Source organism: Tachyglossus aculeatus, chromosome 10 (genome assembly GCF_015852505.1).
Source record: "Tachyglossus aculeatus isolate mTacAcu1 chromosome 10, mTacAcu1.pri, whole genome shotgun sequence".
NCBI lineage: Eukaryota > Metazoa > Chordata > Mammalia > Monotremata > Tachyglossidae > Tachyglossus > Tachyglossus aculeatus.
The window spans coordinates 54628580-54654990 of record NC_052075.1 but is presented as its reverse complement, the minus strand read 5'-3'; the positions used below and the strand labels follow the sequence as shown (position 1 = coordinate 54654990).

Sequence of the window (26411 nt, the reverse complement as noted above, 5' to 3'; positions counted from 1 at the left end):
TATAGAATATATAGTATATACATAGTATTATAGTATAGTAATTACATATATATAGTATTATATAGCATGAACAAATAATGATAATAATAATGATGGCATTTATTAAGTGCTTACTATGTGCAAAGCACTGTTCTAAGCGCTGGGGAGGTTACAAGGTGATCAGGTTATCCCAAGGGGGGCTCACAGTCTTAATCCCCATTTTACAGATGAGGTCACTGAGGCCCAGAGAAGTGAAGTGACTTGCCCAAAGTCACACAGCTGACAAGTAGTGGAGGCGGGATTTGAACCCATGGCCTCTGACTCCAAAGCCCGGGCTCTTTCCACTGAGCCACGCTGCTTCTCATATACTTCTCAAATACTACATATATATGTACATATATATATACACTACATATATATGTGGCAACAGGGTGACAGTAATAATAATAATAATCAATCAGTTGCATTTATTGAGCGCTTACTACGTGCAAAGCACTGTTCTAAGCGCTGGGGAGGTTCCAAGGTGATCAGGTTGTCCCACAGGAGGCTCACAGTCTTAATCCCCACTTTACAGATGAGGTAAGTGAGGCACAGAGAAGTGAAGTGACTTAATAATAATAATAATAATGGCATTTATTAGCGCTTACTATGTGCACAGCACTGTTCTAAGCGCTGGGGAGGTTGTCCCCCGGGAGGCTCACAGTCTTTATCCCCATTTTCCAGATGAGGGAACTGAGGCCCAGAGAAGTGAAGTGGCTTGCCCCAAGTCACCCAGCTGACAATTGGTGGAGCCAGGATTTGAACCCATGACCTCTGACTCCAAAGCCCGGGCTCTTTCCACTGAGCCACACTGATGACCACTGGCCCAGTCTTTGTGCACATAGTCCCAGGAAGGCTCAGGGGGATGAGCATCCTCTATGGGCCTTGTACCGCCTCCCCACCTTTTAGACTCCCCCCCCTTTTAGACTGTGAGCCCATTGTTGGGTAGGGATTGTCTCTATATGTTGCCAACTTGTACTTCCCAAGCGCTTAGTACAGTGCTCTGCACACAGTAAGCGCTCAATAAGTACGATTGATTGATTTCCGAGCCCAGAGTGGGGGAACGGCACCGTGGGGGACCCCGCAAGGTTGCCCGATGGGAGTCTCTGCTGTAGATGGAGGGCTGGGGGGCTGGGGGGGCTGAAGCGGACCCCGATTCCTCGGCCGTCACCCGACGCCCGCCCCGTGCCCCCCGGTTCTGTGCAGAGCGCGATGGAGTCCCTGTTGGGCGCCTCGATGACGGGCATCGCGTACTCGCTGTTCGCCGGGCAGGCCCTCACCATCCTGGGGAGCACCGGGCCCGTGCTGGTGTTCGAGAAGATCCTGTTCAAGTTCTGCAAGTATGGCCGGCCTCTTCCCACCCCACCCTGTCGGGAGCGGTGGGTTGGGGTGGGAGGATCCCGGGCTCCCGCCGCGTCGAGGGCGTGGGAGGATCACGGGCTCCCGCCGCGTCGAGGGCTAATTGTGGCCCGGTGAGGGCTCGGGGAAACACGTGGGCCAGGGAAGATGCAATAGGACACAAGGAAAAATGGGAAATGAAAAGAGCGGGGAGGAGGGAGCCGTGGATTGGGTACGCCGCGTGGGCAGGGTTCGTCCCGGAGAGCTCTCTGGAGGAGGAGGGTCGGGAGAAGAAGTTGGTGTGATGGGGGCTGGGGAGCTCCGGGGCGGCAGGGAGAGCGTGGCCGGGGACCGTGCCATCTCCCGGACCGCCATGCCCGCTTCCAGAGACCACGCGCTGTCCTACCTGTCGCTCCGCGCCTGCATCGGCCTGTGGACGGCTTTCCTGTGCGGCGTGCTGGTGGCCACCGACGCCAGCTCGCTCGTCTGCTACATCACTCGCTTCACCGAGGAGGCCTTCGCCTCGCTCATCTGCATCATCTTCATCTACGAGGCCATCGAGAAGCTGATTCACCTCGGGGAGACCTACCCCATTCACATGCACAGCCGGCTGGACAGCCTCAGCCTCTACTAGTGAGTCGGGGGAGGCGGGCCCACCCCCACGGGGGTGAGGGTGACCGTCTTGGGGGTCCAGGGATCGCGGGGAGGAGGCCGGGGGGTGACCCACGGCGGCCGTTAACTTTTGGAAACGGCCCGGGAAGGCCGTACTGAAAGTTGGGGCATCCAACGGCTCGTCCCCCTCTATCCCCGCAACCTGTTACGGTTGGGAAGCCGTGGGGCGGACGAGTTGGGGCTCAGAGCCAGCACCCCCCACTAAAATTATTGATAATAGTAATAATAATGGGGGTATTGGCTGAGCACCTACTCTGTGCCAAGCACCGTGCTAAGCCCTGGGGTAGAGACAAGGTAATCGGGTCGGACACGGTCCCTCTCCGCTCCAGCTTCCCGCCGGCCACTCGGTCGGCGGCGGTTTCGGGGGGCGGAGGGCGTGAGCGGAGTGGAAAGAGCGCGGGCTTTGGAGTCAGAGGTTGCGGGTTCAAGTGTCGGGTCTGCCAATTGTCAATCAGTCAATCAATCAATCGTATTTATTGAGCGCTTACTGCATGCAGAGAACTGGACTAAGCGCTTGGGAAGTCCACGTTGGCAACATCTAGAGACGGTCCCTAACCAACAGCGGGCTCACAGTCTAGAAGGGGGAGACGGAGAATAATAATAATAATGATGATGGTATTTATTAAGCGCTTACTGTGTGTGTTCTAAGCTCTGGGGAGGTTACAAGGTGATCAGGTTGTCCCTCAGAGGGCTCACAGACTTAATCCCCATTTTTACAGATGAGGGAACTGCAGGCCCAGAGGAGTTAAGTGACTTGCCCAAAGTCACACAGCTGACAAGTGGCAGAGATGGGAGATGAACCCATGACCTCTGACTCCAAAGCCCAGGCTCTTTCCACTGAGCCATGCTGCTTTGTATTAACAAAATAAAATGAATAGATATGTACAAGTAAAATAAATAAATAGAGTAATAAATACGTATTGGGTATATATACATATAAATAAATATATAAATATGTATCAGCTGGGTGACGTTGGGCAAGTCACTTCACTTCTCTGGGCCTCAGTCACCTCATCTGTAAAATGGGGATGAAGACTGTGAGCCCCCCCCCCCCCGTGGGACAACCTGATCACCTTGTAACCCCCCCAGCGCTTAGAACAGTGCTTCAAGCGCTTAGTACAGTGCTCTGCACACAGTAAGCGCTCAATAAATACGATTGAACTAATGAATGCTTTGCACATAGTAAGTGCTTGATAAATGCCACTATTATGATTATTATCTATCATAATGATAATGATTATTATCTATCATAATAGATAATAGGGGAAGCAGCGTGGCTCAGCGGAAAGAGCCCGGGCTTTGGAGTCAGGGGCCATGGGTTTGAATCCCGGCTCTGCCAATTGCCAGCTGGGTGGCTTCGGGCAAGTCGCTTCACTTCTCTGGGCCTCAGTTACCTCATCTGTAAAATGGGGATGAAGACTGTGAGCCCCCAGTGGGACAACCTGATCTCCTTGTAACCTCCCCAGCGCTTAGAACAGTGCTTTGCACATAGTAAGCTCTGGATAAATACCATTATTATTATTATTATCATCAGTGGGGGTGTTACTGGCAGAACGGGCGTCGTCGGTGGGAGGGATGGAGGGGGCCGTGGACTGCGGTGGTCCGGGGCCAAGCTGTCCCCCTTTCCCCCCCGGCCGTCAGCTGCAGGTGCGCCCCTCCAGAGAGGCCTAGCAACCACACCTTGCAGTATTGGCGGGAACACAACATCTCCGCCCCCGAAACCAACTGGCCCAACCTGACCGTCACCGTGAGTGGCTGCGCCCTACCCCCTCAACCCCCGCATCCTCTATTTCCGCCCCTCGGTAGGACTGCCCCGGGTCGGTCCACCCCGCCCGGGCCCTGCCGACCCCCGGAGACGGTGTGTGGGCCCGGCCTCGCCCCCGTCGCTCCCGGGGGGCCACCGTCCGGGCATCCATCTCCCCCCGCCCGCTGCCCACAGGAATGCCAGGAGATGCACGGCCAGTTTGTCGGCCCGGCTTGCGGCCACCACGGCCCCTACACCCCCGACGTGCTCTTCTGGTCCTGCATCCTCTTCTTCAGCACCTTCATCCTGTCGGCCGCGCTGAAGACCTTCAAGACCAGCCACTATTTCCCCACCAGAGTAGGTGGCCCACCCCCATCCTCCCCGCCTGACCTCCCTCCCTTCCCCACATTACCTCTATATAATAATAATAATAATAATGTTGGCATTTGTTAAGCGCTTACTATGTGCAAAGCACTGTTCTAAGCGCTGGGGGGGGGATACAGAGTGATCAGGTTGTCCCACGGGGGGCTCACAGTCTTCATCCCCATTTTACAGATGAAGTCACTGAGGCTCAGACAAGTCAAGTGACTTGCCCAAGGTCACACAGCAGACATGTGGCAGAGCCATGACCTCTGACTCCAAAGCCCGTGCTCTTTCCACTGAGCCACGCTGTATATGTGTTTTTACGTATTTAATACTCATTTATTTATTTATTTTACTTGTACATATTCTATTTATTTTATCATCATCATCATCATCATCATCAATCGTATTTATTGAGCACTTACTATGTGCAGAGCACTGTACTAAGCGCTTGGGAAGTACAAATTGGCAACATACAGAGACAGTCCCTACCCAACAGTGGGCTCACAGTCTAAAAGGGGGAGACAGAGACCAAACATACTAACAAAATAAAATAAATAGAATAGATATGTACAAATAAATTAAACAAATAAATAGAGTAAAAAAATTTACTTTGTGAATATGTTTTGTTCTCTGTCTCCCCCTTCTAGACTGTGAGCCCACTGTTGGGTAGGGATCGTCTCTAGATGTTGCCAACTTGGACTTCCCAAGCGCTTAGTCCAGTGCTCTGCACACAGGAAGCGCTCAATAAATACGATTGAATGAATGAATGAATGATGCCAGCCGGCTCACGCAGCCCGGGCCACTTTCTGGATAGAGCCCAGGCCTGGGAGGCAGGAGGTCAAGGGTTCTAATCCTGGCTCCACCACCTGTCTGCCATGTGACCTTGGGCAAGTCACTTCACTTCTCTGGACCTCAGTTCCCTCATCTGCAGAATAATAATAATAGCATTTATTAAACACACTGTTCTAAGCGCTGGGGAGGTTCCAAGGTGATCAGGTTGTCCCACGGGGGGCTCACGGTCTTCATCCCCATTTTCCAGATGAGGGAACGGAGGCCCGGAGAAGTGAAGTGACTTGCCCAAAGTCACACAGCTGACAAGTGGCCGAGCCGGGATTTGAACCCATGACCTCTGACTCCAAAGCCCGGGCTCTTTCCACTGAGCCACGTTGCTTCTCTATGGGGATTAAGACTGTGAGCCTGTATGGGACAGGGCCCAACTCGATTTGCTTGTATCTCCCCAATGCTTAGAACAGGGCCTGGCACATACTAAGCGCTTAACAAATACCATAATTATTATCAATTATTATTATTCTAATCCCGGCTCTGCCACTTGTCTGCTGTGTGACCTTGGGCAAGTCACTTCACTTCCCTGGGTCTTGGTTACCTCATCTGGAAAATGGAGATTGAGACAAGGAGCCCCAGGTGAAGAAGCGTGGCTCAGTGGAAAGAGCCCGGGCTTTGGAGTCAGAGGTCATGGGTTCAAATCCCTGCTCCGCCAACTGCCAGCTGGGTGACTTTGGGCAAGTCACTTCACTTCTCCGGGCCTCAGTTCCCTCATCTGGAAAATGGGGATTAAAATTGTGTGAGCCCCCTGTGGGACAACCTGATCACCTTGTAACCTCCCCATTGCTTAGAACAGTGCTTTGCACATAGTAAGCACTTAATAAATGCTATTATTATTATTCTCTGGGCCTCAGTTACCTCATCTGTCAAATGGGGATTAAAATTGTGTGAGCCCCCTGTGGGACAACCTCATCACCTTGTAACCTCCCCAGCTCTTAGAACGGTGCTTTGCACATAGTAAGCGCTTAATAAATGAATCATTATTATTCTCTGGGCCTCAGTTACCTCATCAAATGGGGATTAAAATTGTGTGAGCCCCCCGTGGGACAACCTCATCACCTTGTAACCTCCCCAGCGCTTAGAACGGTGCTTTGCACATAGTAAGCGCTTAATAAATGCTATCATTATTATTCTCTGGGCCTCAGTTACCTTATCAAATGGGGATTAAAATTGTGTGAGCCTCCCGTGGGACAACCTCATCACCTTGTAACCTCCCCAGCGCTTAGAACGGTGCTTTGCACATAGTAAGCGCTTAATAAATGCTATCATTATTATTCTCTGGGCCTCAGTTACCTCATCAAATGGGGATTAAAATTGTATGAGCCCCCCGTGGGACAACCTCATCACCTTGTAACCTCCCCAGCGCTTAGAACAGTGCTTTGCACATAGTAAGCGCTTAATAAATGCTATCATTATTATTCTCTGGGCTTCAGTTACCTCATCAAATGGGGATTAAAATTGTGTGAGCCCCCCGTGGGACAACCTCATCACCTTGTAACCTCCCCAGCGCTTAGAACGGTGCTTTGCACATAGTAAGCGCTTAATAAATGCTATCATTATTATTCTCTGGGCCTCAGTTACCTCATCAAATGGGGATTAAAATTGTGTGAGCCCCCCGTGGGACAACCTCATCACCTTGTAACCTCCTCAGCGCTTAGAACAGTGCTTGGCACAGAGTAAGCGCTTAACAAATACCAACATTATTATTATTATGTGGGGCAGGAACTGTGTCCAACCCGATTAGCTTGTCTCTACCCCAGCGCTTAGAGCAATGTCTGACGCGTAGCAAGCGGGGCGGGCACCACCTCTGGAGGACTTTTCATGCCGCCCTTTTTCCAGGGATTTTCCCAGGCACCCCTCCTCCCGACTCCCGCCCCGTGTACCCCGCTGACGGCGGCCCCTCGCCCGCCTTTCTCCGCTCCAGGTACGCTCGGTGGTGAGTGACTTCGCGGTTTTCCTCACCATCTTCGCCATGGTGATTCTCGACTTCCTCGTCGGAGTCCCTTCCCCAAAGCTCCAGGTCCCCAGCGTTTTCAAGGTAACCGTCGACCGGGATGGGGAGCTGGGGCCCCGGGAAGGGCCGGGGCGAGCGGGAGAATCCGGAGCGGTGCCTGAGGAGGCCTCGGGCCCGACTCGTCGCCGTCTCCAATTCCCGACGGCTCCCGCTGGAATTAGCGAGGGCACCTCCCCTTGTCAGCCGTGCGGCTTTGGGCAAGTAGGTGGGCTGAAGTCCTGTTTCTCCCCGTAGCCCACCAGGGATGATCGGGGCTGGCTGATCAGCCCCATAGGCCCCAATCCCTGGTGGACGGTGGGAGCGGCCATTATCCCCGCGCTCCTCTGCACCATCTTGGTGTTCATGGACCAGCAGATCACCGCCGTCATCATCAACCGCAAGGAACACAAGCTTAAGGTGATGGGGACTCGGGCCAGTGGGGAGGGCCTCGCCCTGGGCCTCCCCTAAAGCGGGGCGGGCGTGGGGTTGGCGTCCCCCATCTGGAATTGAACACGTCGTGGGCAGGGAATGTACCTCTTTAGTGTCCTACCATCCTCGCCCAAGCGCTTTGCACACAGTAAGCGCTCGGTAAACACAATTGAGTGATTGAAAGAATGAATGAATGAATGCGGTCCTCTAGACTGTCAGCTTGTTGCAGGCAGGGAGCCCACTGTTGGGTTGAGACTGTCTCTATATGTTGCCAATTTGTACTTCCCAAGCGCTTAGTCCAGTGCTCTGCACATAGTAAGCGCTCAGTAAATACGATTGATGATGATGAGGGAAGGTGCGTGTTTGTTGTTCTGTCGTCCTCTCCCTTGTGGGTAGTACTGTGCTTTGCACACGGCAAGTGCTCAATAAATAATAATAATAATGGTATTTGTTAAACGCTTACTATGTGATGATGTTGATGGTATTTGTTAAGCGCTTACTATGGGCAAAGCACTGTTCTAAGCGCCGGGGAGGTTACAAGGTGATCAGGTTGTCCCCTGGGGGGCTCACAGTTTGAATCCCCATTTTACAGATGTGCAAAGCACTGTTCTAAGAGCAGGGGAGGTAACATGGTAATCAGGTTGTCCCACGGGGGTGCTCACAGTTTTAATCCCCATTTTACAGATGAGGTAACTGAGGCCCAGAGAAGTGAAGTGACTTGCCCATCCGATTGATTAAATGAATGAATGATGATGATGGCATTTATTAAGCGCTTACTTATGTGCAAAGCACTGTTCTAAGCGCTGGGGAGGTTACAAGGTGATCAGGTTGTCCCACGGGGGACTCACCGTCTTAATCCCCATTTTACAGATGAGATAACTGAGGCCCAGAGAAGTGAAGTGACTTGCCCAGAGTCACCCAGCTGACAATTGGCAGAGCCGGGATTTGAACCCATGACCTCTGACTCCAAAGCCCGGGCTCTTTCCACTGAGTCATGTGGTGTGGCATTTGATGATAGCATTTATTAAGCGCTTACTATGCGCAGTGAATGCAGTCCTCTAAACTGTAAGCTTGTTGCCGGCAGGGAATGTGTGTGTTTGTTGTTCTGTCGTCCTTTCCCTTGTGGGTAGTACAGTGCTTTGCACACAGTAAGCGCTCAATAAATCCGATTGATTAAATGAATGAACGATGATGATGGCATTTATTAAGCACTTACTATGTGCAAAGCCCTGTTCTAAGCGCTGGGGAGGTTACCAGGTGATCAGGTTGTCCCACAGGGGGGCTCAGTCTTAATCCCCATTTTCCAGATGAGGTCACTGAGGCCCAGAGAAGTGAGGTCTCTATATGTTGCCAACTTGTACTTCCCAAGCGCTTAGTACAGTGCTCTGCACACAGTAAGCTCTCAATAAATATGATTGATTGATTGATTGATTGATTGAAGTGACTTTCCCAAAGTCACCCAGCTGACAGTTGGCGGAGCCGGGATTTGAACCCATGACCTCTGACTCCAAAGCCCGGGCTCTTTCCACTGAGTCACGCTGCTTCTCATGGATGACTAGGGGTCCCCCCCCCGGGGGTGTTGGGGAGGAGGAGAGGATTTGCCTGCTGGGTGTCCTCGGGCCGGTCACTTAACCTCTCTGGATCTCCATTTCCTCATCTGTAAAATGGGGATTCAATCCCTGTTCTCCTTCCCCCTTGACCTGTGAGCCCCACATGGGACTGCTTATTCATTCATGCAGTCGTATTTATTGAGAGACGTCTCTATATGTTGCCAACTTGTACTTCCCAAGCGCTTAGTACAGTGCTCTGCACACGGTAAGCGCTCAATAAATACGATTGAATGAATGAATTAATAATAATAATAATGATGGCATTTATTAAGCGCTTACTATGTGCAAAGCACTTGTGTGCAGAGCACTGTACTAAGCTTAGGCAGTATCTACCCCAGCGCTTAGGACAGTGTTTGCCCCATGGGACCAAATTGAACAGTGGTGTATATTGAGCACTTGCCGTGTGCAGGAGCACTGTACAGGAGCATTCCCAGAGGGCCGTCTGCCGTGTGACCTTGGACAAGTCACTTCTCGGGGCCTCAGTTCCCTCATCTGTAAAATGGGGATTGAAACTGTGAGCCCTATGTAGGGCAGGGACTGGGTCCAATCTGATTATAATAATAATAATGATGGCATTTATTAAGTGCTTACTATGTGCAAAGCACTGTTCTAAGCGCTGGGGAGGTTACAAGGTGATCAGGTTATCCCGCGTGGGGCTCACAGTCTTCATCCCCATTTTACAGATGAGGTCACTGAGGCCCAGAGAAGTGAAGTGTGAGCCTGCTATTGGGTAGGGACCGTCTCTATATGTTGCCAACTTGTACTTCCCAAGCGCTTAGTACAGTGCTCTGCACACAGTAAGCGCTCAATAAATATGATTGAATGAATGAATGAAGTGACTTGCCCAAAGTCACACAGCTGGCAATTGGCGGAGCCGGGATTTGAACCCATGGCCTCTGACTCCAAAGCCCGGGCTCTTTCCACTGAGCCAAGCTGCTTCTTCACACATTATCTCACATCTACCCCAGCGTTCAGAATAGTGCTTGGCACATAGTAAGCGCTTAACGATTATCACCGTTATTAGTATAGTATAATTATTATAGTATAATAATAATGATGATCCCGAGGGGCCGGGCCTCCACAGGGGCACTTCGGAGCACAGACTGTAACAGAATTAGCAGATGCGTTCCCTGCCTATAATGAATTTCCAGGCTAGCGATTATCATCGTCAGTCACTTGACTTCTCTGTGCCTCAGTTCTCCCATCTGTAAAATGGGGATGAGGACCGTGAGCCCCATATGGGCTTTGGAGTCAGAGGTCACGCGTTCGAATCCCGGCTCTGCCAATTGCCAGCTGTGTGACCTTAGGCAAGTCGCTTCAATCAATCAATCAATCGTACTTATTGAGCGCTTACTGTGTGCACAGCGCTGTACTAAGCGCTTGGGAAGTCCAAGTTGGCAACATGTAGAGACAGTCCCTACCCAAGAGTGGGCTCACAGTCTAAAAGGGGGAGACGGAGAACAAAACCAAACATACTAACCAAATAAAATAAATAGAATAGATATGTACAAGTAAAATAAATAAATAAATAGAGAATAAATAAATAAATAAATAGAGAATAAATAAATAAACAGAATAAATAAATAAATAAATAGAGAATAAATGAATAAATAGAGAATAAATAAATAAACAAACAAATAAATAGAGAATAAACAAATAAATAGAGAATAAATAAATAAATAGAGAATAAATAAATAAATAGAGAATAAATAAATAAATAAATAAATAAACAGAGAATAAATAAATAAATAAATAAATAAATAAGCAAATAAATAAATAAATAGAGAATAAATAAATAGAACTTCACTTCTCTGGGCCTCAGTTACCTCATCTGTAAAATGGGGATGAAGACTGCGAGCCCCCTGTGGGACAACCTGATCACCTTGTAACCTCCCCAGAGTTTAGAACCGTGCTCTGCACATAGTAAGCGCTTAATAAATGCCGTTATCATTATTATTATTATTATATGGGACAAGGACTGTGTCCAATCTGATCTGTTTGTACCCACCCAAGCACTTAGCACAGTGCGCGGCTCATAGTAAGCACTGAACAAATGCCATAATTTTTATTATTATTACTAATAGGGGCTTCACGGGACACCGCAGACCCGGGGAGGCCGGGAGCGTTCCCAGAGGGCCGCCTGCTGTGTGACCTTGGACAAGTCGCTTCCCTGGGCCTCAGTTCCCTCGTCTGTAAAATGGGAGTTGAAACTGTGAGCCCTATGGGACCGTCTCTATATCTTGCCAACTTGTACTTCCCAAGCGCTTAATATAGTGCTCTTCACACAGTCAGCGCTCAATAAATACGATTGAATGAGTGAATGATTATCTCCCAACTACCCCAGCATTCAGAACAGTGCTTGGCACATAGCGCTTAACGCTTATCACCGTTAATAGTTATAATAATAATGATGATAATGAGGGGCCGGGCCTCCGTGGGGGCGGCGGGGAACCGAGGGCTCATCTGTCCTTCTGCCCCGTCCCGCAGAAGGGCTGTGGCTACCACCTGGACCTGCTAATGGTGGCCGTGATGCTGGGCGTCTGCTCGGTCATGGGCCTGCCCTGGTTCGTGGCGGCCACCGTCCTGTCCATCACCCACGTCAACAGCCTGAAGCTGGAGTCGGAGGGCTCCGCCCCGGGCGAGCAGCCCAAGTTCCTGGGCATCCGCGAACAGAGGGTCACCGGCCTCATGATCTTCGTCCTCATGGGCTGCTCCGTCTTCATGACCGCCATGCTCAAGGTGGTGGCCCGGGGTTGGGAGGGGATCTGAGGCCGGGAGGGGCCGGCCCGGGGATGGGGCTGATGGCCTCCGCCCTTGTCCCCCTCCAGTTCATTCCGATGCCGGTGCTGTATGGCGTGTTCCTCTACATGGGGGTCTCTTCGCTAAGAGGGATTCAGGTATCTCCAGGGGGCGGGTGGGACGCTCTTATTCCTCCGCGTGCGCACACATGTGTGTGTGTGTTTGTCTGCCCGTGTCTCTTCTCCCCTTGACGCTCTCTTCCTCCATCCCCGACCCCTCCTGCCATCTCTCCCATCCAGCGAAGCCACAAGGGTCGCTGGGCTGAAAAACCAGTCAGAACCCACCCAACGGGCAGGATCTCGGTCCTTTCCCGGCCTCTCCCTGATTCTCATGGGTCTCTCACATCTCTCTGGTCTCTTCCCCGTCTCTCCCTGCCTCCTCTCTTCCATTCTTCAGTCTCCCCCACCTCCCAGACTCCTGGACTTCTCCCCTCTCCCCGCAACATCCAGTCTCCCCACAACATCCCATCTCCCCACAGCATCCCATCTCCCCACAACATCCCATCTCCCCACAACATCCAGTCTCCCCACAACATCCCATCTCCCCACAACATCCCATCTCCCCACAACATCCAGTCTCCCCACAACATCCCATCTCCCCACAACATCCCATCTCCCCACAACATCCAGTATCCCCACAACATCCCATCATCTCCCCACAACATCCCATCTCTCCACAACATCCTGTCTCAATCAATGGTATTTATTGAGCGCTTATTATGTGCAGAGCACTGGACTAAGCACTTGGGAGGGCACGATACAACAGAATTAGCAGACATGTTCCCTGCCCAGAATGAGCATGCAGTCTGAGGGTGGGGGACAGACATCCTGCCTCTCCCGGGGTCCTGTCTCCCCCAGGTCATGTCTCTCCCATCTCCCTGTGTCTCCAGTTCATCTCAGGTTTAGGCGGGCAAGGAGGGATTAAAATATTTAATGGTTTCGGGGCCCTTTCCGGGGTTGGGAGGGAGCCACAGGGCGGTGGGGGAGAAAGATGGAGTGAGTCTCAGAGAGGCACAGCGGGTAGCCACCGTGGGCCAGTCACGCCAGAGACCCCAGAACAGGAGGCCGGAGAGGCCTTAAGGCCGTGTCCAGATGGGCGGGACAGGCACGGCCGGACTCTGATGAGGGCCCGGGCGGCTGCGCTCTCGCAGTTCTTCGATCGGCTCAAGCTCTTCGGGATGCCCGCCAAGCACCAGCCGGACTTTATCTACCTGCGGCACGTGCCCCTGCGCCAGGTGCACCTCTTCACCCTGATCCAGCTCACCTGCTTGGTGCTGCTGTGGGTCATCAAGGCCTCGCCCGCCGCCATCGTCTTCCCCATGATGGTGCGTGGGGCCCGCCCCCGGGAGGGGCACCCGCCGTGGGGCAGAGGGCGGGACGGGGCGGCGGGCAGGGGGATGTGGGCCTTTAAGCTTCAGGGCAGAAGCAGCCTCCGGGCACCCCTCCTTCCCTCCCGGTTGCCGGGCAGGTCCTGGCGCTGGTCTTCGTCCGCAAGGTGATGGACCTGTGCTTCTCCAAGCGGGAACTGAGCTGGCTGGACGACCTCATGCCAGAGAGCAAAAAGAAGAAGCTGGACGACGCCAAAGCCAAGGAGGAAGAGGTGGGAGAGGCGGTGACGTCACACTCCTTGCAACCCGGGTTGGGGGTGGGGGGCGGTGATAATAATAATAATAATGATGATGGCATTTATTAAGCACTGGGGAGGTTACAAGGTCATCAGGTTGTCCCATGGGGGGCTCACAGTCTTCATCCCCATTTTCCAGATGAGGTCACTGAGGCCCAGAGAAGAGAAGTGACTTGCCCAAAGTCACACAGCTGACAATTGGCGGAGCCGGGATTTGAACCCATGACCTCTGACTCCAAAGCCCGGGCTCTGCTGTGTGACCTTGGGCAAGTCACTTCACTTCTGAGAGCCTCAGTGACCTCATCTGTAAAATGGGGATGATGACTGTGAGCCCCACACGGGACAACCTGATCCCCTTGTATCCCCCAGTGCTTAGAACAGTGCTTTGCACATAGTAAGCGCTTAACAAATGCCATTATTATTATTATTATTATTTCCCCTGAGCCATGCTGCTTCTCACCACCTTGGTGGCAACGAGGATGATGACATCACACTCCTCCCCACCCGTCGTGCCCCGGGCGTCAGGGGTGATGAGGTCATCGTCCTCACAACCCAGGCGAGAGGCGGCCACGTCACAGTCCTCGCTCCCGGCCTATGTGGCTGGACACGTAGAAGCAACGTGGCTCAGCGGAAAGAGCCCGGGCTTTGGAGTCAGAGGTCATGGGCTCAAATCCTAGCTCCGCCAATTGTCAGCTGGGTGACTTTGGGCAAATCACTTCACTTCTCTGGGGCTCAGTGACCGCATCCGTAAAATGGGGATGAAGACTTTGAGCCCCCCGTGGGACAACCTGATCACCTTGTAACTTCTCCAGCGCTTAGAACAGTGCTTTGCACATAGCGCTTAATAAATGCTATCATTATTATGTGGGACAGGCGGCGACGTCACACCCATCACCCCCAACCCGTGCGGGCGGGTTCGAGGAACCACGACCCTCCTTCTCCCCTTCCCACAGGATTCGGAGAAGATGCTGGACCTGGGCGGGGATAAGTTCCCCCTGGAAACCAGGAAGCTCCTGTGCAGCCCCGGGAAGAGCGACGGCGGCAGGTTAGGAAGAAAGGCGACTTCGCCTCCCGTCCGACCCACTGCCACCAATGCGCAGGACACTGTACTGAGCCCTTGGGAGAGTCAACGGTTAGATGACATGAACCCTGCCCTCCGGGAGCTTTCCGTTTAGCGGTGCCCAAGCACCTGCCTCGTGTCGGCCACGTCTCCATCCCGCCAGGGTGACCTCCCCTCCTCCCCGCCCTCCAGACTCCCCAGGGTCACTCTGGGGAGTGGGGCAAGCCAGGAAATTCATTCAATTGTATTTATTGAGTGCTTACTGTGTGCAGAGCACTGTACTAAGCGCTTAGGAGAGTGCAATAGAACGACAGATACAGTCCCTGCCCACGACGAGCTTACAGTCTAGAGGGAGATGGTGGCCGCCAGCTGATGACCGGATTCCAGGCGCCCTATCTTGGCCCGCCCCGACCCTACAGCCCGATGGTCCTTTCCAGGGGCGACCCTTCCGAGATCAACATCTCCGACGAGATGTCCAAGACGACGGTCTGGAAAGCCCTGAGCATGAACGTCGGGGGCACCAAGGAATAGAGGTAACAGGCGGGGGCCGGAGGGAGGCCGCTTCTAGGCTCCGGTCTCCCCCACTTCCAGGGGCCTCCCCGGGGCACGGGGGCCGAGGGGCGCAGAGCCGGGCAGGGGCCCGGGAGTGGGACGGATTCCGCCGCCCCCTGCCAGATCTGTCCCCCTCAGTGCCAGGCTGGGTGGGATCTGGGCGGAGGGAGCCAGTCCAAGATAGTCTCGGCCCAAACGAGCCCTCGAGGCACGGTGGGCACTGGGGAGGGGAATGGCTAGAGGGGGCTCTGACCTCACGGAGTCTGACCACCGGACGTCACCAGGGACGGATTCAAGCAGGAGGTGGGGGGACCAGGGAAGGCCCGCCGGGCTGACTGGGGGGATTGTCAAGGGCTGGGGGGGTCAGGATTGAAGCCCGCAGAAGTCTTCCCCTCCCTGACACCGCTCCGAAGGCGGCGGACAGGCCCCCCTAAGCCCGTTCTTCTGGCCCGGCCTCCCCAACCAGAAGCCTCGGTCCGGATGCGGGAGGCCACTCGGAGAGGCCTCGGGGAAGCGGGCGAACGATGCTGAGAGAGGAGTGCATTTCCAGTGGAGGAGGAAACACCCCCGAGAGGCGAGTCCCGCCTTCCTGCCCCGAGCGAGCGGGGCCGGCCTTCTGCCCTCCGCAGTGGGCGTCAATGGAGCTCTGCCGCTCCCAGGGCAGCGTGGGAGCTTCCTCCTGCCGCCGGACCTCTGCCCATTCCGGACGTGCCCTCAGATGCCGACTGCGGGGACACGCCGGACTCTCCCCATCCCCTCCTCCCCCTCGCTGTGGCCCCCAGGGGGTCCCCGGCCCCTCCGGACCGTGACCTCCGCTCCCCGGCCGGAAACCTTGAGAGATGGCTGATGTGGTGAGGAGAGGTGGGCCCAAGTTCAGGAGCCCAAAACCTCTAACACCGATCCTGGGACAGAGGCTCCCCTGGGCCTGCCGGGCTGTTGTACCGGGAGAAGGCGGAGGACCTGGGTCTGGTGGGGGCTTGGGGAACGGGCCTCGAGGGTCTTCAAGGTCCGCTAGAGCTGTGGTTGCTGGAGCAGGCCTCTTCCTTCCCCTCTGCCCTGAGGCAGGGGGTTGGACTAGATGACACCCCTCCCCCCCAACCAGGTTCTTCTCAGTGTCCGGACTCCACCCCGTTAGCCGGCAGATGGAAAGGGCACCGCTTCCACGAGCCCTCTGAGGTCCCACATCCCCGAGCGGCGGGAGGGCCGATAGCCCCGGCTCCACGGCCACCCGAGGACCAACTCGCCAAAGGGGTCAGAGGTCGGGGCGGAAAATCCGCTCTCATCCGTTGTGGTCTCGGGGCTCAGGTGGAGGAGGATCACCCAGGGCTGCCCCTGGGGGCCTGCTTCTCCTCCCGGCCCCGCCACCCTCTCCTCAACCTAAGTGCCATCCTCACGCATGTGACCAGAAAGACAAAGAAATCGACCGCAAAAAAAAGGGAAAAGAAACCACCTCCCCTGCCCAAACCAGGCCTCACTTATGGGAATCAACAGCATCTCTCCTCTTAGACTGTAAATCAGTTGAGGGCAGGCCCGCTGTCGTCGTCGTCGTCTAACTGTCCGGGGAGAGGACGGAAACCTCCCGCTGGGAGCCGCCTCGGGAACTACTGACCCGGGACGGTTTTGATTGGCTCTGGGGCTCCCCCTCCACCCCCCACCCCCTGGGGAGACTGAGGCACATGCAGGAAAACTGGGGATATCAAGGAAAATTGGGAGGATCCGAGGGCTTGATAGGCCTGCCGTCTCATCTACCTACCCCTGAGAAGTCCTTCGGTCAGCAGACACACCCCCAGCCCTGACCGTGGGTCCTGCCCCAATCAAACCTGCCCTGCCTGGGCTTCCTCAGGCAAGTGAGGGTCTCCCACCTCCCCTTACTCCCCAGCCCCCGGACCCCTTGATATTCCCCGAATGGCATCTCCAAGACAGAAAGCGAAACAAATTCAGCCAAACCTCTTGAATTTGGATCAGAGTCGGGGATGAAGGGGTGAGGAGGGTGTCCAAATCAGTGAAACCGCCTAAATGGTAAAAGTGTTTGGGAAGAAATGTGGTGGTGTTATTTTTCAGAAGCCGAGATGTGGGCTGCAGACAGTAAAATGGGGTCTGGTAGCTCCCGGGGAAGGGGACGGGGTGGGTGCGCGGAAACAATTCTCCTAGGGTCTACTTACTTACCCTGTATATCTGGAGAGGAAGAAACTACAAGTTTCTGACCTTTTTACTTAGTCTGACTGGAGAATTTGAGCCTGAATCAGCCAAGTCCAAATTGGTGGAAGTTTTTACGCTGTCCCCAAAAGCATGGGGAGGAGTATAAAAATAATAATGACGGCATTTGTTAAGCGCTTACTATGTGCAAAGCATTGTTCTAAGCGCTGGGGAGGATACAAGGTGATCAGGTTGTCCCACGCGGGGCTCACAGTCTTCATCCTCGTTTTACAGATGAGGGAACTGAGGCCCAGTGAAGTGACTTGCCCAAGGTCACACAGCTGACAGTTGAAGCAGCGTGGCTCAGTGGAAAAGGGCACGGACTGTGGAGTCGGAGGTCATGGGTTCAAATCCCGCCCCGCCAATTGTCATCTGTGTGACTCTGGGCAAGTCACTTAACTTCTCTGGGCCTCAGTGACCTCATCTGTCAAGTGGGGATGAAGACGATCCGATCACCTTGTAACCTCCCCAGCGTTTAGAACAGTGCTTTGCACATAGTAAGCAATTAATAAATGCCATCAGTATTATTATTAGTTGACGGAGCCGGGATTTGAACCCATGACCTCTGACTCCCAAGCCCGGGCTCTTTCCACTGAGCCACGCTGCTTCTCTATTTGTATGATACAAATGATCCGGTGGTTTTTGTTAAGCACTTACTATGCGCCAAGCACTATATTAAGCTCTGGGGCAGCAACAATCGGATCAGATACCGTCCTTATTCCTCCCGGGGCTCAGAGTATGAAGTGGGAGAGAACAGTTCTTGTGTCCCCATTTTACAGACGAGGAGAGAGAGAGGCAGGAGAAGTGAATGACTTGCCTAAGGTCATACATCAGGCAAGGTGCAGAGTGGGGATTAGAACCCAGGCCCGCGGGCTTTCCACGAAGCCACGCCGCCCCAACCCCGCTGATTCCCGCCCTCAAGGAGCTTCCAGTCTTAGCAGGGGAGACAAATTGAAGTAACTCCCAGTTCAGAGGACAAGGAAAGAGGATGCAGTACGTGCTGATCTCGGCATTGGCTTTGCGGAGCCATACAGGAGAGGTTGAGGGCAGGGGTGGTTATTGGATGCTTTGAGGGGGAGCCCAGACACCCCAAATTGCTGGAACCCTTCATCACCTCCGCCGACCTCCCCGTGGATCTAGGCTGGCAGCTCCTTCTGGGTAGGGAACGTGTTGTGCTTCTGCTGCGTCTCTCAAGCGCCAAGTACAGTTCCCTGTACTTACAAAACGCCTGCCATTCAGCGCCCTACCAGGCGCTGGGGAAACAGCCAACAGAGACGTCCCGACGGGACTAGTTTGGATGGGGGCGATCCAGCCGGGTTGATGGGAAACCTTCCCTGGCCACACCGGGGAGGGATTTTGAAAGTGATGGAGATGAGAGAACTTTCTCCATAAGGCTGTGTGACGTAGAAGCTTTAGTCAGTGTTCTCCCCGTCTTGCGGGTTTTGGGGGCCGCACGGGATGAACCGGGGTCTCAAGGGAGCTTCCTGTGGCGTGGTTGACTGTGATGGGGGTGGCATTCGCACCAGGGTCCGTATCCTTGGACGGTCAAAGGGGCCAGTGGAGACCCTAGGTGGCCGGAGGGGTGTGGGAGGGAAGAAAAGGGGCATTGGGGTCAGGAGCAGGGAAAGCATCCACGTGCCCAGGCTGCCCACATAGGCCCGAGACAGTGCCGTTTGGCAGGATTGGAGAGGTCGGATTCTCCAGCTTGGGAGCCGGAGACGGTGTTGAGTTCTCACGATTCCCCGTTCCCCCCTGTGACCCTCCACACGAAGCAGAGTCACCCTGGCCGTGCCAAGGGCAGAGCAGAGCGCCCGGCTGCCCGCTGGCTCTATCATCCCGAGGCTGGGGTGGACACCGGCCCGGTAGCCGAGGGCCCCTTGCCGCCGAGATCGACGAGTCTTTTCCCATTTCTCCGTCCCTTCTTCCCGCTCCGCGCCATGTAGCGTTAGAGGTATTTATGTTTGATGCCAGAGGCCGGAGTCTCCTTTTTGCCCTAAGAAACGTAGTCAAGCGGAAAGACTGTCTCCCTGCCCCTCGTCCACGTCTGCGTTCGTGTCCGAAATGTGACCTGTTCCTCTGTTTGTGTGTGTGTATATGTGTGTTTGTCTGTGAGGGAGAGAGAAAAATGGGAGCCAGTGGTTGTGATGCGCAAGCACCTGGCCCCTCGGCTGCCCACGCTGGTGAAAAAATAAACGTTGTGTATAACCCTCCGCCTACCGTGGGCCTTTCATGTACTTCATCATCATCATCATCAATTGTATTGAGCGCTTACTATGTGCAGAGCACTGTACTAAGCGCTTGGGAAGTACAAATTGGCAACCTATAGAGACAGTCCCTACCCAACAGTGGGCTCACAGTCTAAAAGGTACTTCCAAGTGCTTAGTACAGTGCTCTGCACACAGTAAGTACTCAATAAATGCGATTGAATGAATGAATAAGGCCAACAAGCTAGAGGGGCTGGGGCCTCGGAGGTCAAGGGGAAGGGCGGGGTGTGCGACCCAAGAGAAAGAAGGTTGACTCCATCCAGCCGTCATTAGATTGAGTCCCTATTCTGTGCAGAGCACTGTTCTCAGAAACTTGGGAGAGAACAGTAGAGGTGGAAGATGTTATTTCCACAGCAGGGCCTCATTCATTCATTCAATCGTACTTATTGAGCGCTTACTGTGTGCAGAGCACTGTACTAAGCGCTTGGGAAGTCCAAGTTGGCAACATAGAGAGACGGTCCCTACCCAACAGTGGGCTCACAGTCTTGAAGGGGGAGACAGAGAACAAAACAAAACATTAACAAAATAAAATAAATAGAATAAACATGTACAAATAAAATAGAGTAATAAATTTGTACAAACATATACAGGTGCTGTGGGGAGGGGAAGGAGGTAATGCAGGGGGGCTGGGGAGGGGGAGGAAAGAGCACGGACCCGGGAATCAGGAGGACCTGGGTTCTAATCCCAGCTCTGCCACTTGCCAGCTTTGTGACTTTGGGCAAATCACTTCACTTCTCTAGGCCTCAGGGACCTTGTCTGTAAAATGGGGATTAAGACTGTGAGCCCTGTGTGGGATGGGACTGTTTCCAACCAGATTATCTTGTAGCTACCCCAGTGCTTCTAACAGTGCCTGGCACGTAGTAAGTGCTTAACAAATGCTTTGCACATAGTAAGCGCTTAATAAATGTCATCATTATTATATTACAAAAACCGGGCCCTTAACTATCACGTATATGTTTGTGCATATTTATTACTCTATTTTACTTGTATATCTTTATTCTATTTTATGTTGTTAATATGTTTTGTTGTCTGTCTCCCCCTTCTAGACTGAGCCCGTTGTTGGGTAGGGACCATCTCTAGATGTTGCCAACTTGTACTTCCCAAGCGCTTAGTACAGTGCTCTGCACACAGTAAGTGCTCAATAAATACGATTGAATGAATGAATGAAATACAATTGTGTAGGAGTTTGCAGTGGAGTCAGGGAGACACAAATTTACAGATAAGACAAGGGAACGTGGGTTTGTAGGTGAGTACGTGCTGAAAGAGTAGGGCAAGTTGCTGTGTACTAAAGGATTGTGTGACTATGTATTGGAAATAGGGGCCAGATTCTGGCCCTTTCCCTCTTCCCTTTGAGCTGTCAATTGCAGAATTGAATCCTAATTGTAATATTTTTTCGGCACGTACTGTGTGCCAATCACTGTGCTAAGCCCTGAGGTAGATAACACATTCTGACTCACATGGTGCTTGTAGTCTAAAAGGGGAGACGGGTGTCGAATCCCTGTTTTACAGATTAAGAAACTGAGGCCCAGGGTCACAGTGAGAAGGGGCCCAGCGGGGAGCAGAACCCAGGCTTTCCAACACCCAGCCCCGGGCTCTTCCCACTGGTCCATGCTGCTTCTTTCCCGCTCCAGGATGCCCAAAGATTCCTGCCACTTTTCCTCGCCTCTAAGGGGAAAGATGCTCCGGAGCTGTGCCTCAGGGATAAGGGGGAATTGGCAAGGGAGGGCAAAGTCTGGGGCCTGAGGGGAAAGAGTCCATGCCAAACAGGTGGAGGAGGGGAGGGAAAGACTGCAGACTCTCTGTCCAGTCAGGTTTGTATTTTATTGGAAAGACGCCGGCCAGAGCAGCAAAGTGTTTCCCGCGTTAATGACCGCGGTGAAATCCATCAAGGTCCCACTGAGAGGAGTCTGACATTCTCCCCTCTCTGGATCAGCTCTATTCTCCCCACACCTCGGCGGTGGATGCTGAGTTTCTTCGTGTCTTCCTCTCCCCCCCATCCCGCCATCCCCCTCTCAACACAAACCCCCTGGGTCCACTCCTAGACGGGCCCAACTCTCCGTAGCCTTGCCCACTGCGCCGTATTGCTCCGCCGGGGTCCTGGGAGACTATGGGGGAGTTTCCCCCCTGGGAGTCCCCGATTAGGTGGCGATGCCGTCCTGGGGTGGTGGACCCTTGGCCAAAGTACCTGGAAGTCGGTCCTCTACCCAGGACGACGTCTGGGCTTCACGGAGTCCTGAAAATCCACCAAACGGGCCCTTGGGTATTTTGTCTCCTGAGGACAGGCCCTGTCTGCCTACTCGCCACCCCCAGCCGTCCCGGGGGGGGGGCCCTCCAGAGTGGGGGTCGAATGAGACGCCTGCAGGCCGTGACCTTGGGTGTTGCCCCCTCTGAGGGGTCAGCTCGCTAATTCCAGCTCCAGCTTGGGGAAGACAGCGGAGCCTCGGGCACAACCCAGCCCCACACCGGGCCAGGGTGTACCCCGCAACCGGGCCCCATAATAATCATAATTGTGAAGTGCCAAGCACTGTACTAAGTGTTGGGGTGGATCGAAGCCCACGTGGGGCTCTCGGGAGGAGAACAGGGACCGAATCCCCGTCTTGCAGGTGAAGGAACCGAGGAGGGAAGTGACTTGGCTAAGGTCACACAGGGGCGGAACCGGGATTAGAACCTAGGGGGCTTTCCTGGAGGCTTACCTGGTGCAGGACGTGGCCGGTGGGATTTCCGTGGGGAACCTGCCCGGGGGTCTCGGAGGCGACACCTATGTGGTCTGGCGTCCGGCCCTCTACACAGTCAGGGAAACAAAGCCTGGAAGAAACAAGGCAGCAGAGCCTGGAGTGAGAAGCCAGCTGCGGCCCTGAGGGGGAGAAATTGGATCTCCCATTTGGTTTCTGTGCAGGTATGGGTCAATAATCAATCAATCGTATTTATTGAGCGCTTACTGTGTGCAGAGCACTGGACTAAGAGCTTGGGAAGTACAAGTTGGCAACATACAGAGACGGTCCCTACCCAACAGTGGGCTCACAGTCTAGAAGAAGAAGTCTGGGGTCTGATCCCCAGTGCTTTGCACATAGTAAGCGCTTAATAAATGCCATCATTATTATTATTATTATTATTATCCCCAACTCTGCTACAGTCTACTCCCCTCCTCTCCACCCCGCTGATTGATGGAGTGCCAACGGTGGGCAGAGCACTGTCCTAAGCGCTCAAGAGAATTCACTAATCAGTAGACATCATCCCTGCCCTCGAGGAGCTTGCAATCTGGGAGGCAGTCACTAAAATACAACTATCCCCCCCCCCCCCCCCGCCCACCCCACAGGCCTGGGGCTAGCATACATCCCTCGAGGGTCCCGAGCTGGGGGCCCTGTTCCCCCAGTTCCCCCTCAGCCCACCTGGGAGGCTTCTCCAAGGCGAGGAGCATCTTCACGAACTCCTAGTCTTTCCTGTGGTCCAGGAGTTACGTGTAGTCACCGGCGAAGGAGCCCTCAGTGGGCCCGCTTGGCATCTGGCAGGTGGTCCTAGCTTTGGGGTCACGTGCTCAGCTTGCCCCTGCAAGGGCGGAGAAGCCCATCAGGGCCCCTGGAATGACCCCCTGTCCCGCCCTCCTGGATCCTCCCCTGTGCTCCACTAAATGTCCGTTCTCTGCCGCATCCGACCCGCTCCTCAGCCCAGCCGGGTTCCCCAGGCTCCTGATATCCTCCTCCTCATCGTCATCATCCTCAACTGTGGGCGGGGAATGTGTCTAATTATTGTTGTATTGTACTCTCCCAAGCGCTAAGTACAGTGCTCTGCATACAGTAAGCGCTCAATAAGTACAATTGAATGAATATTTATTGAGCACCTACTTTCATTCATTCAATCATATTTATTGAGCGCCTACTGTGTGCAGAGCACTGTACTAAGCGCTTGGGAAGTCCCAGTTGGCAACATATAGAGACAGTCCCTACCCAACAGTGGGCTCGCTGCAGCCCAGCGAAGTGAAGTGACTTGCCTAAGAAAGATCACACAGCAGACAAACGGCAGAGCTTCAGTTAGAACGCCAGTCCTTTGACTCCCGAATCCGGGATCTTTCCACTAGGCCCCACTGCTTCTAATCAATCAATCAATCAATCAATCAATCGTATTTATTGAGCGCTTACTGTGTGCAGAGCACTGTACTAAGCGCTTGGGAAGTTCAAGTTGGCAACACATAGAGAAGTTCCCTACCCAACAGTGGGCTCACAGTCTAGAACGGGGAGACAGAGAACAAAACAAAGCATATTAACAAAATAAAATAAATAGAATAGATATGTACAAGTAAAATAAATGGAGTAATAAATACGTACAAACATCATATATACAGGTGCTGTGGGGAAGGGAAGGAGGTAAGGCCAGGGGGATGGAGAGGGGGAGTAGGGGGAGAGGAAGGAGGGGGCTCAGCCTGGGAAGGCCTCCTCAAGGCCTCGAGTGTCCAAGGGAAAGGGTTCCCATGGCGCTCCTCTCCATTTTTAGGCCAAAGCTTTGGGCCGAATGGGTTTCCTTTCTCGTGGGGGGAGCACAGCCTCCAATTGCGGCAGCTGGTAACCGGGCGGAGGCCGGGAGGCCGGCCCCCAGCCAGCGCTCACCTTCTTCCGACGAGCCGGTTTTCCAACGTCGGAAAACGTCAGGACTTGGCCTCGCTTGACAGCCGGTCACGACGATGAACCGTTCTCCTGATTTATTGAGCGCTTACTGATTCTCAACTCCTAAAGCACTTTCCTCTTCCTTTTCCTTTTCAGGCCCCGGCCTGCTTCTCCACACCCTCAATCCCTTTACTTTGCGAGAGGTTCGTCCAGTCCAAACGCAGCCATCTTTGTCTGCCCCTCCGCGGCCCCTTCCTCACCAGGCACGGGGGCCGTTAAGCGCTAGCAGCTGGTCTGTCCGTGTCTCCCACTCGCTCTGCCGTCTGCTTCTGCGGGGCCCCATTCCCTCCTGGGGCTTTTAAAGACTCCGGGTGATCCGTCCGGAAGCTCGGTGTCGGTCGTCAGCCAGCCGGGAGGTCTCCAGGCTGTCCCCTTCCGAGACCTTGCCTCTGGCCCCTCACCTCCTCCCATCCCTCTCCTCCATCCTGTCGACTTCAGGAGGAGAGGAAGGGGACCGAAACCTAGCTTTCCTCCCCGTAGGGCTTGAGGAACTCAACACCGGCCAGTAGTCAGAACGTAGGGGGAAATGTTACGGGGAGAACGGGGAGGGGGGTAAGAAGTGCGTTCTGGTGGGGGGCCATTCTGTGCCCCTTCTGCCAGTCAGGTGGCAAAGGAAAGCCAACCGGCCTGCGTCTGTCTTTGGGAAGATGCATTCCCAGTGTGACGATGAAGCGGAGGCCTTGATATCGGCCACTTTGGCTCTCGGGGCTCCACGTGCCCATCCCGGCTCCGATCGCCTGAGTCCTGATTTGGAGGGGCGTCCGGAGGCTTGGGGGGGAAACGCGCAACAGCTCTGGAGCAAGAGGGCCATCCCCCCCACCCCGAGAAATGGTTGTGCGAACCTGGGGGCTCTAACGCTACCTGCAGTGCCGTTCAGTGCCCGGGGTAACCCGCGGGACATTTCGGGGGGGGGGGTGGTGGGACGTCCCTTCTATTTTAGAAGGCCCCCAGTGCAGGTGGGCAGTTATCAGCACCCGTCTAGGAAGCAAATCCCCAGGAATCAGGGCTCTTTCTGCAGTGCCCCACCCCGCTGAGTTCTGGTGGAAGATCATAAGTCTCTAGGAGCTGGCAATCTCATGGGGGACCCTCAGAATGGTTTGCGGGGGGGGGAAAAGTGTTTATAAAGCAAGAGTCCATAAAAGCACTCTAAGAGATTTGCAAGGAAAAGAACGTTAAATCCACCCTTCCGGTGAACTCCCGTCTTAGGCGGGTTAAGTTCTCCTGGTACACGTCCGGGGGGTCCTCCCCAGCGTTTTACCAACACCCTCCTCTTTCCCCAATAAATTAGCTGTCCTACTGGGACATCCCGAATCACCAATAACACCAATACCGATCATGGCATTCATAGAACGCTTTATGCCAAGTAGAGAGACAAGATAACAGGTTGTTCACAGTCCCTGTCCCACATGGAACTCAACCTATGGGGGGGGGGGGGAGAGGGAAATGGGGGCTTCGGCCCCACCTTACAGCTGAGGGAATGCACCCGAAGCCGGCAGGCAAGTGGCAGAACCAGAACTAGGTCTGCAGGCTCCTAGGTCCCGGCCCTTTCCGCCAGGCTTTGCTGCTGAGAATGCTTTTCAAAACCATGAGGAAGAAAAGTTATAGACATTCAAACCTGACTAGGGGCGGGTGGGTCATTGATCTGGGGGCAAGACCTGGATGTCCCACCGACATCCCAAACGGAACTCATCTACCCACCTGAACCCTGTCATTCCCCCTGTCTTGGTCCCATCAGTGTAGACACCACCACCCTCCCTCCCCGTCTCACGTGCCCGTAACCTCAGTGTTATCCTCGACACATCGCTTCCATTCAACCCACTCGTTCAGACTTGTCACCGAGCCCTGTCGGTTCTACCATCACAGAGCGAAAATCCGCCCGCTCCTCTCCATCCAAACTGCTACGGTGCAGATTCGAGCACTTACCCCCTCCCACCCCGGATGACCGGATCAGCCTCCTCGCTGACCTCCCAGCCTCCCGACTCTCCCCGCACCGGTCCGTACTTGATTCTGCTGCCCAGATCCTTTTTCTAAAAAAACCATTCGCAACCCATGTCTTCCCCCATTCCTCAAAATTCTCCAGCGGTTGCCCAGCCACCTCTGCGTTAAACACTATCGTCCCCCTCCTAATCTTCCCCGGCTGATTTCCTTACGATACGCGAAAACCCAGTCCGCGTGCTCTGCGCTCCTCCATAGTTGATCCACTCATCTTGTCTGTCTTATTCATGACTCCCTCTCACCCTCGCCCT

At 53.9% G+C, this 26411-nt stretch overlaps 1 protein-coding gene and 1 long non-coding RNA gene across 5 annotated transcripts in view; one reads left to right on the top strand and one right to left on the bottom strand.

The window, feature by feature from the left end:
- The window catches only part of SLC4A8 (solute carrier family 4 member 8), a 42986-nt gene extending 25574 nt beyond the window's left edge, over positions 1-17412 (top strand). For 2 of the 4 annotated variants that reach the window (XM_038752537.1, XM_038752536.1), the window contains exons 13-25: positions 1225-1358; positions 1744-1989; positions 3670-3775; positions 3968-4129; positions 6906-7019; positions 7230-7391; positions 11501-11752; positions 11842-11910; positions 12963-13136; positions 13280-13411; positions 14389-14480; positions 14933-15028; positions 15514-17412. In XM_038752537.1, the coding sequence (XP_038608465.1) occupies positions 1225-1358; positions 1744-1989; positions 3670-3775; positions 3968-4129; positions 6906-7019; positions 7230-7391; positions 11501-11752; positions 11842-11910; positions 12963-13136; positions 13280-13411; positions 14389-14480; positions 14933-15026 (1737 nt within the window). In that variant the 3' untranslated portion in view covers positions 15027-15028; positions 15514-17412. Of the gene's footprint in view, positions 1-1224; positions 1359-1743; positions 1990-3669; positions 3776-3967; positions 4130-6905; positions 7020-7229; positions 7392-11500; positions 11753-11841; positions 11911-12962; positions 13137-13234; positions 13412-14388; positions 14481-14932; positions 15029-15513 lie in introns of all 4 variants that reach the window. The other 2 variants (XM_038752535.1, XM_038752534.1) reach the window with 1 other exon arrangement.
- A 4602-nt stretch (positions 17413-22014) lies between these two features.
- LOC119933485 lies at positions 22015-24706 on the bottom strand. Its single transcript, XR_005452550.1, has 3 exons — positions 24109-24706; positions 22897-23053; positions 22015-22312 (listed from the first exon to the last, which is right to left on the bottom strand). It is a non-coding gene; the product is annotated as an uncharacterized LOC119933485 (long non-coding RNA).
- Positions 24707-26411: the final 1705 nt, after the last annotated feature.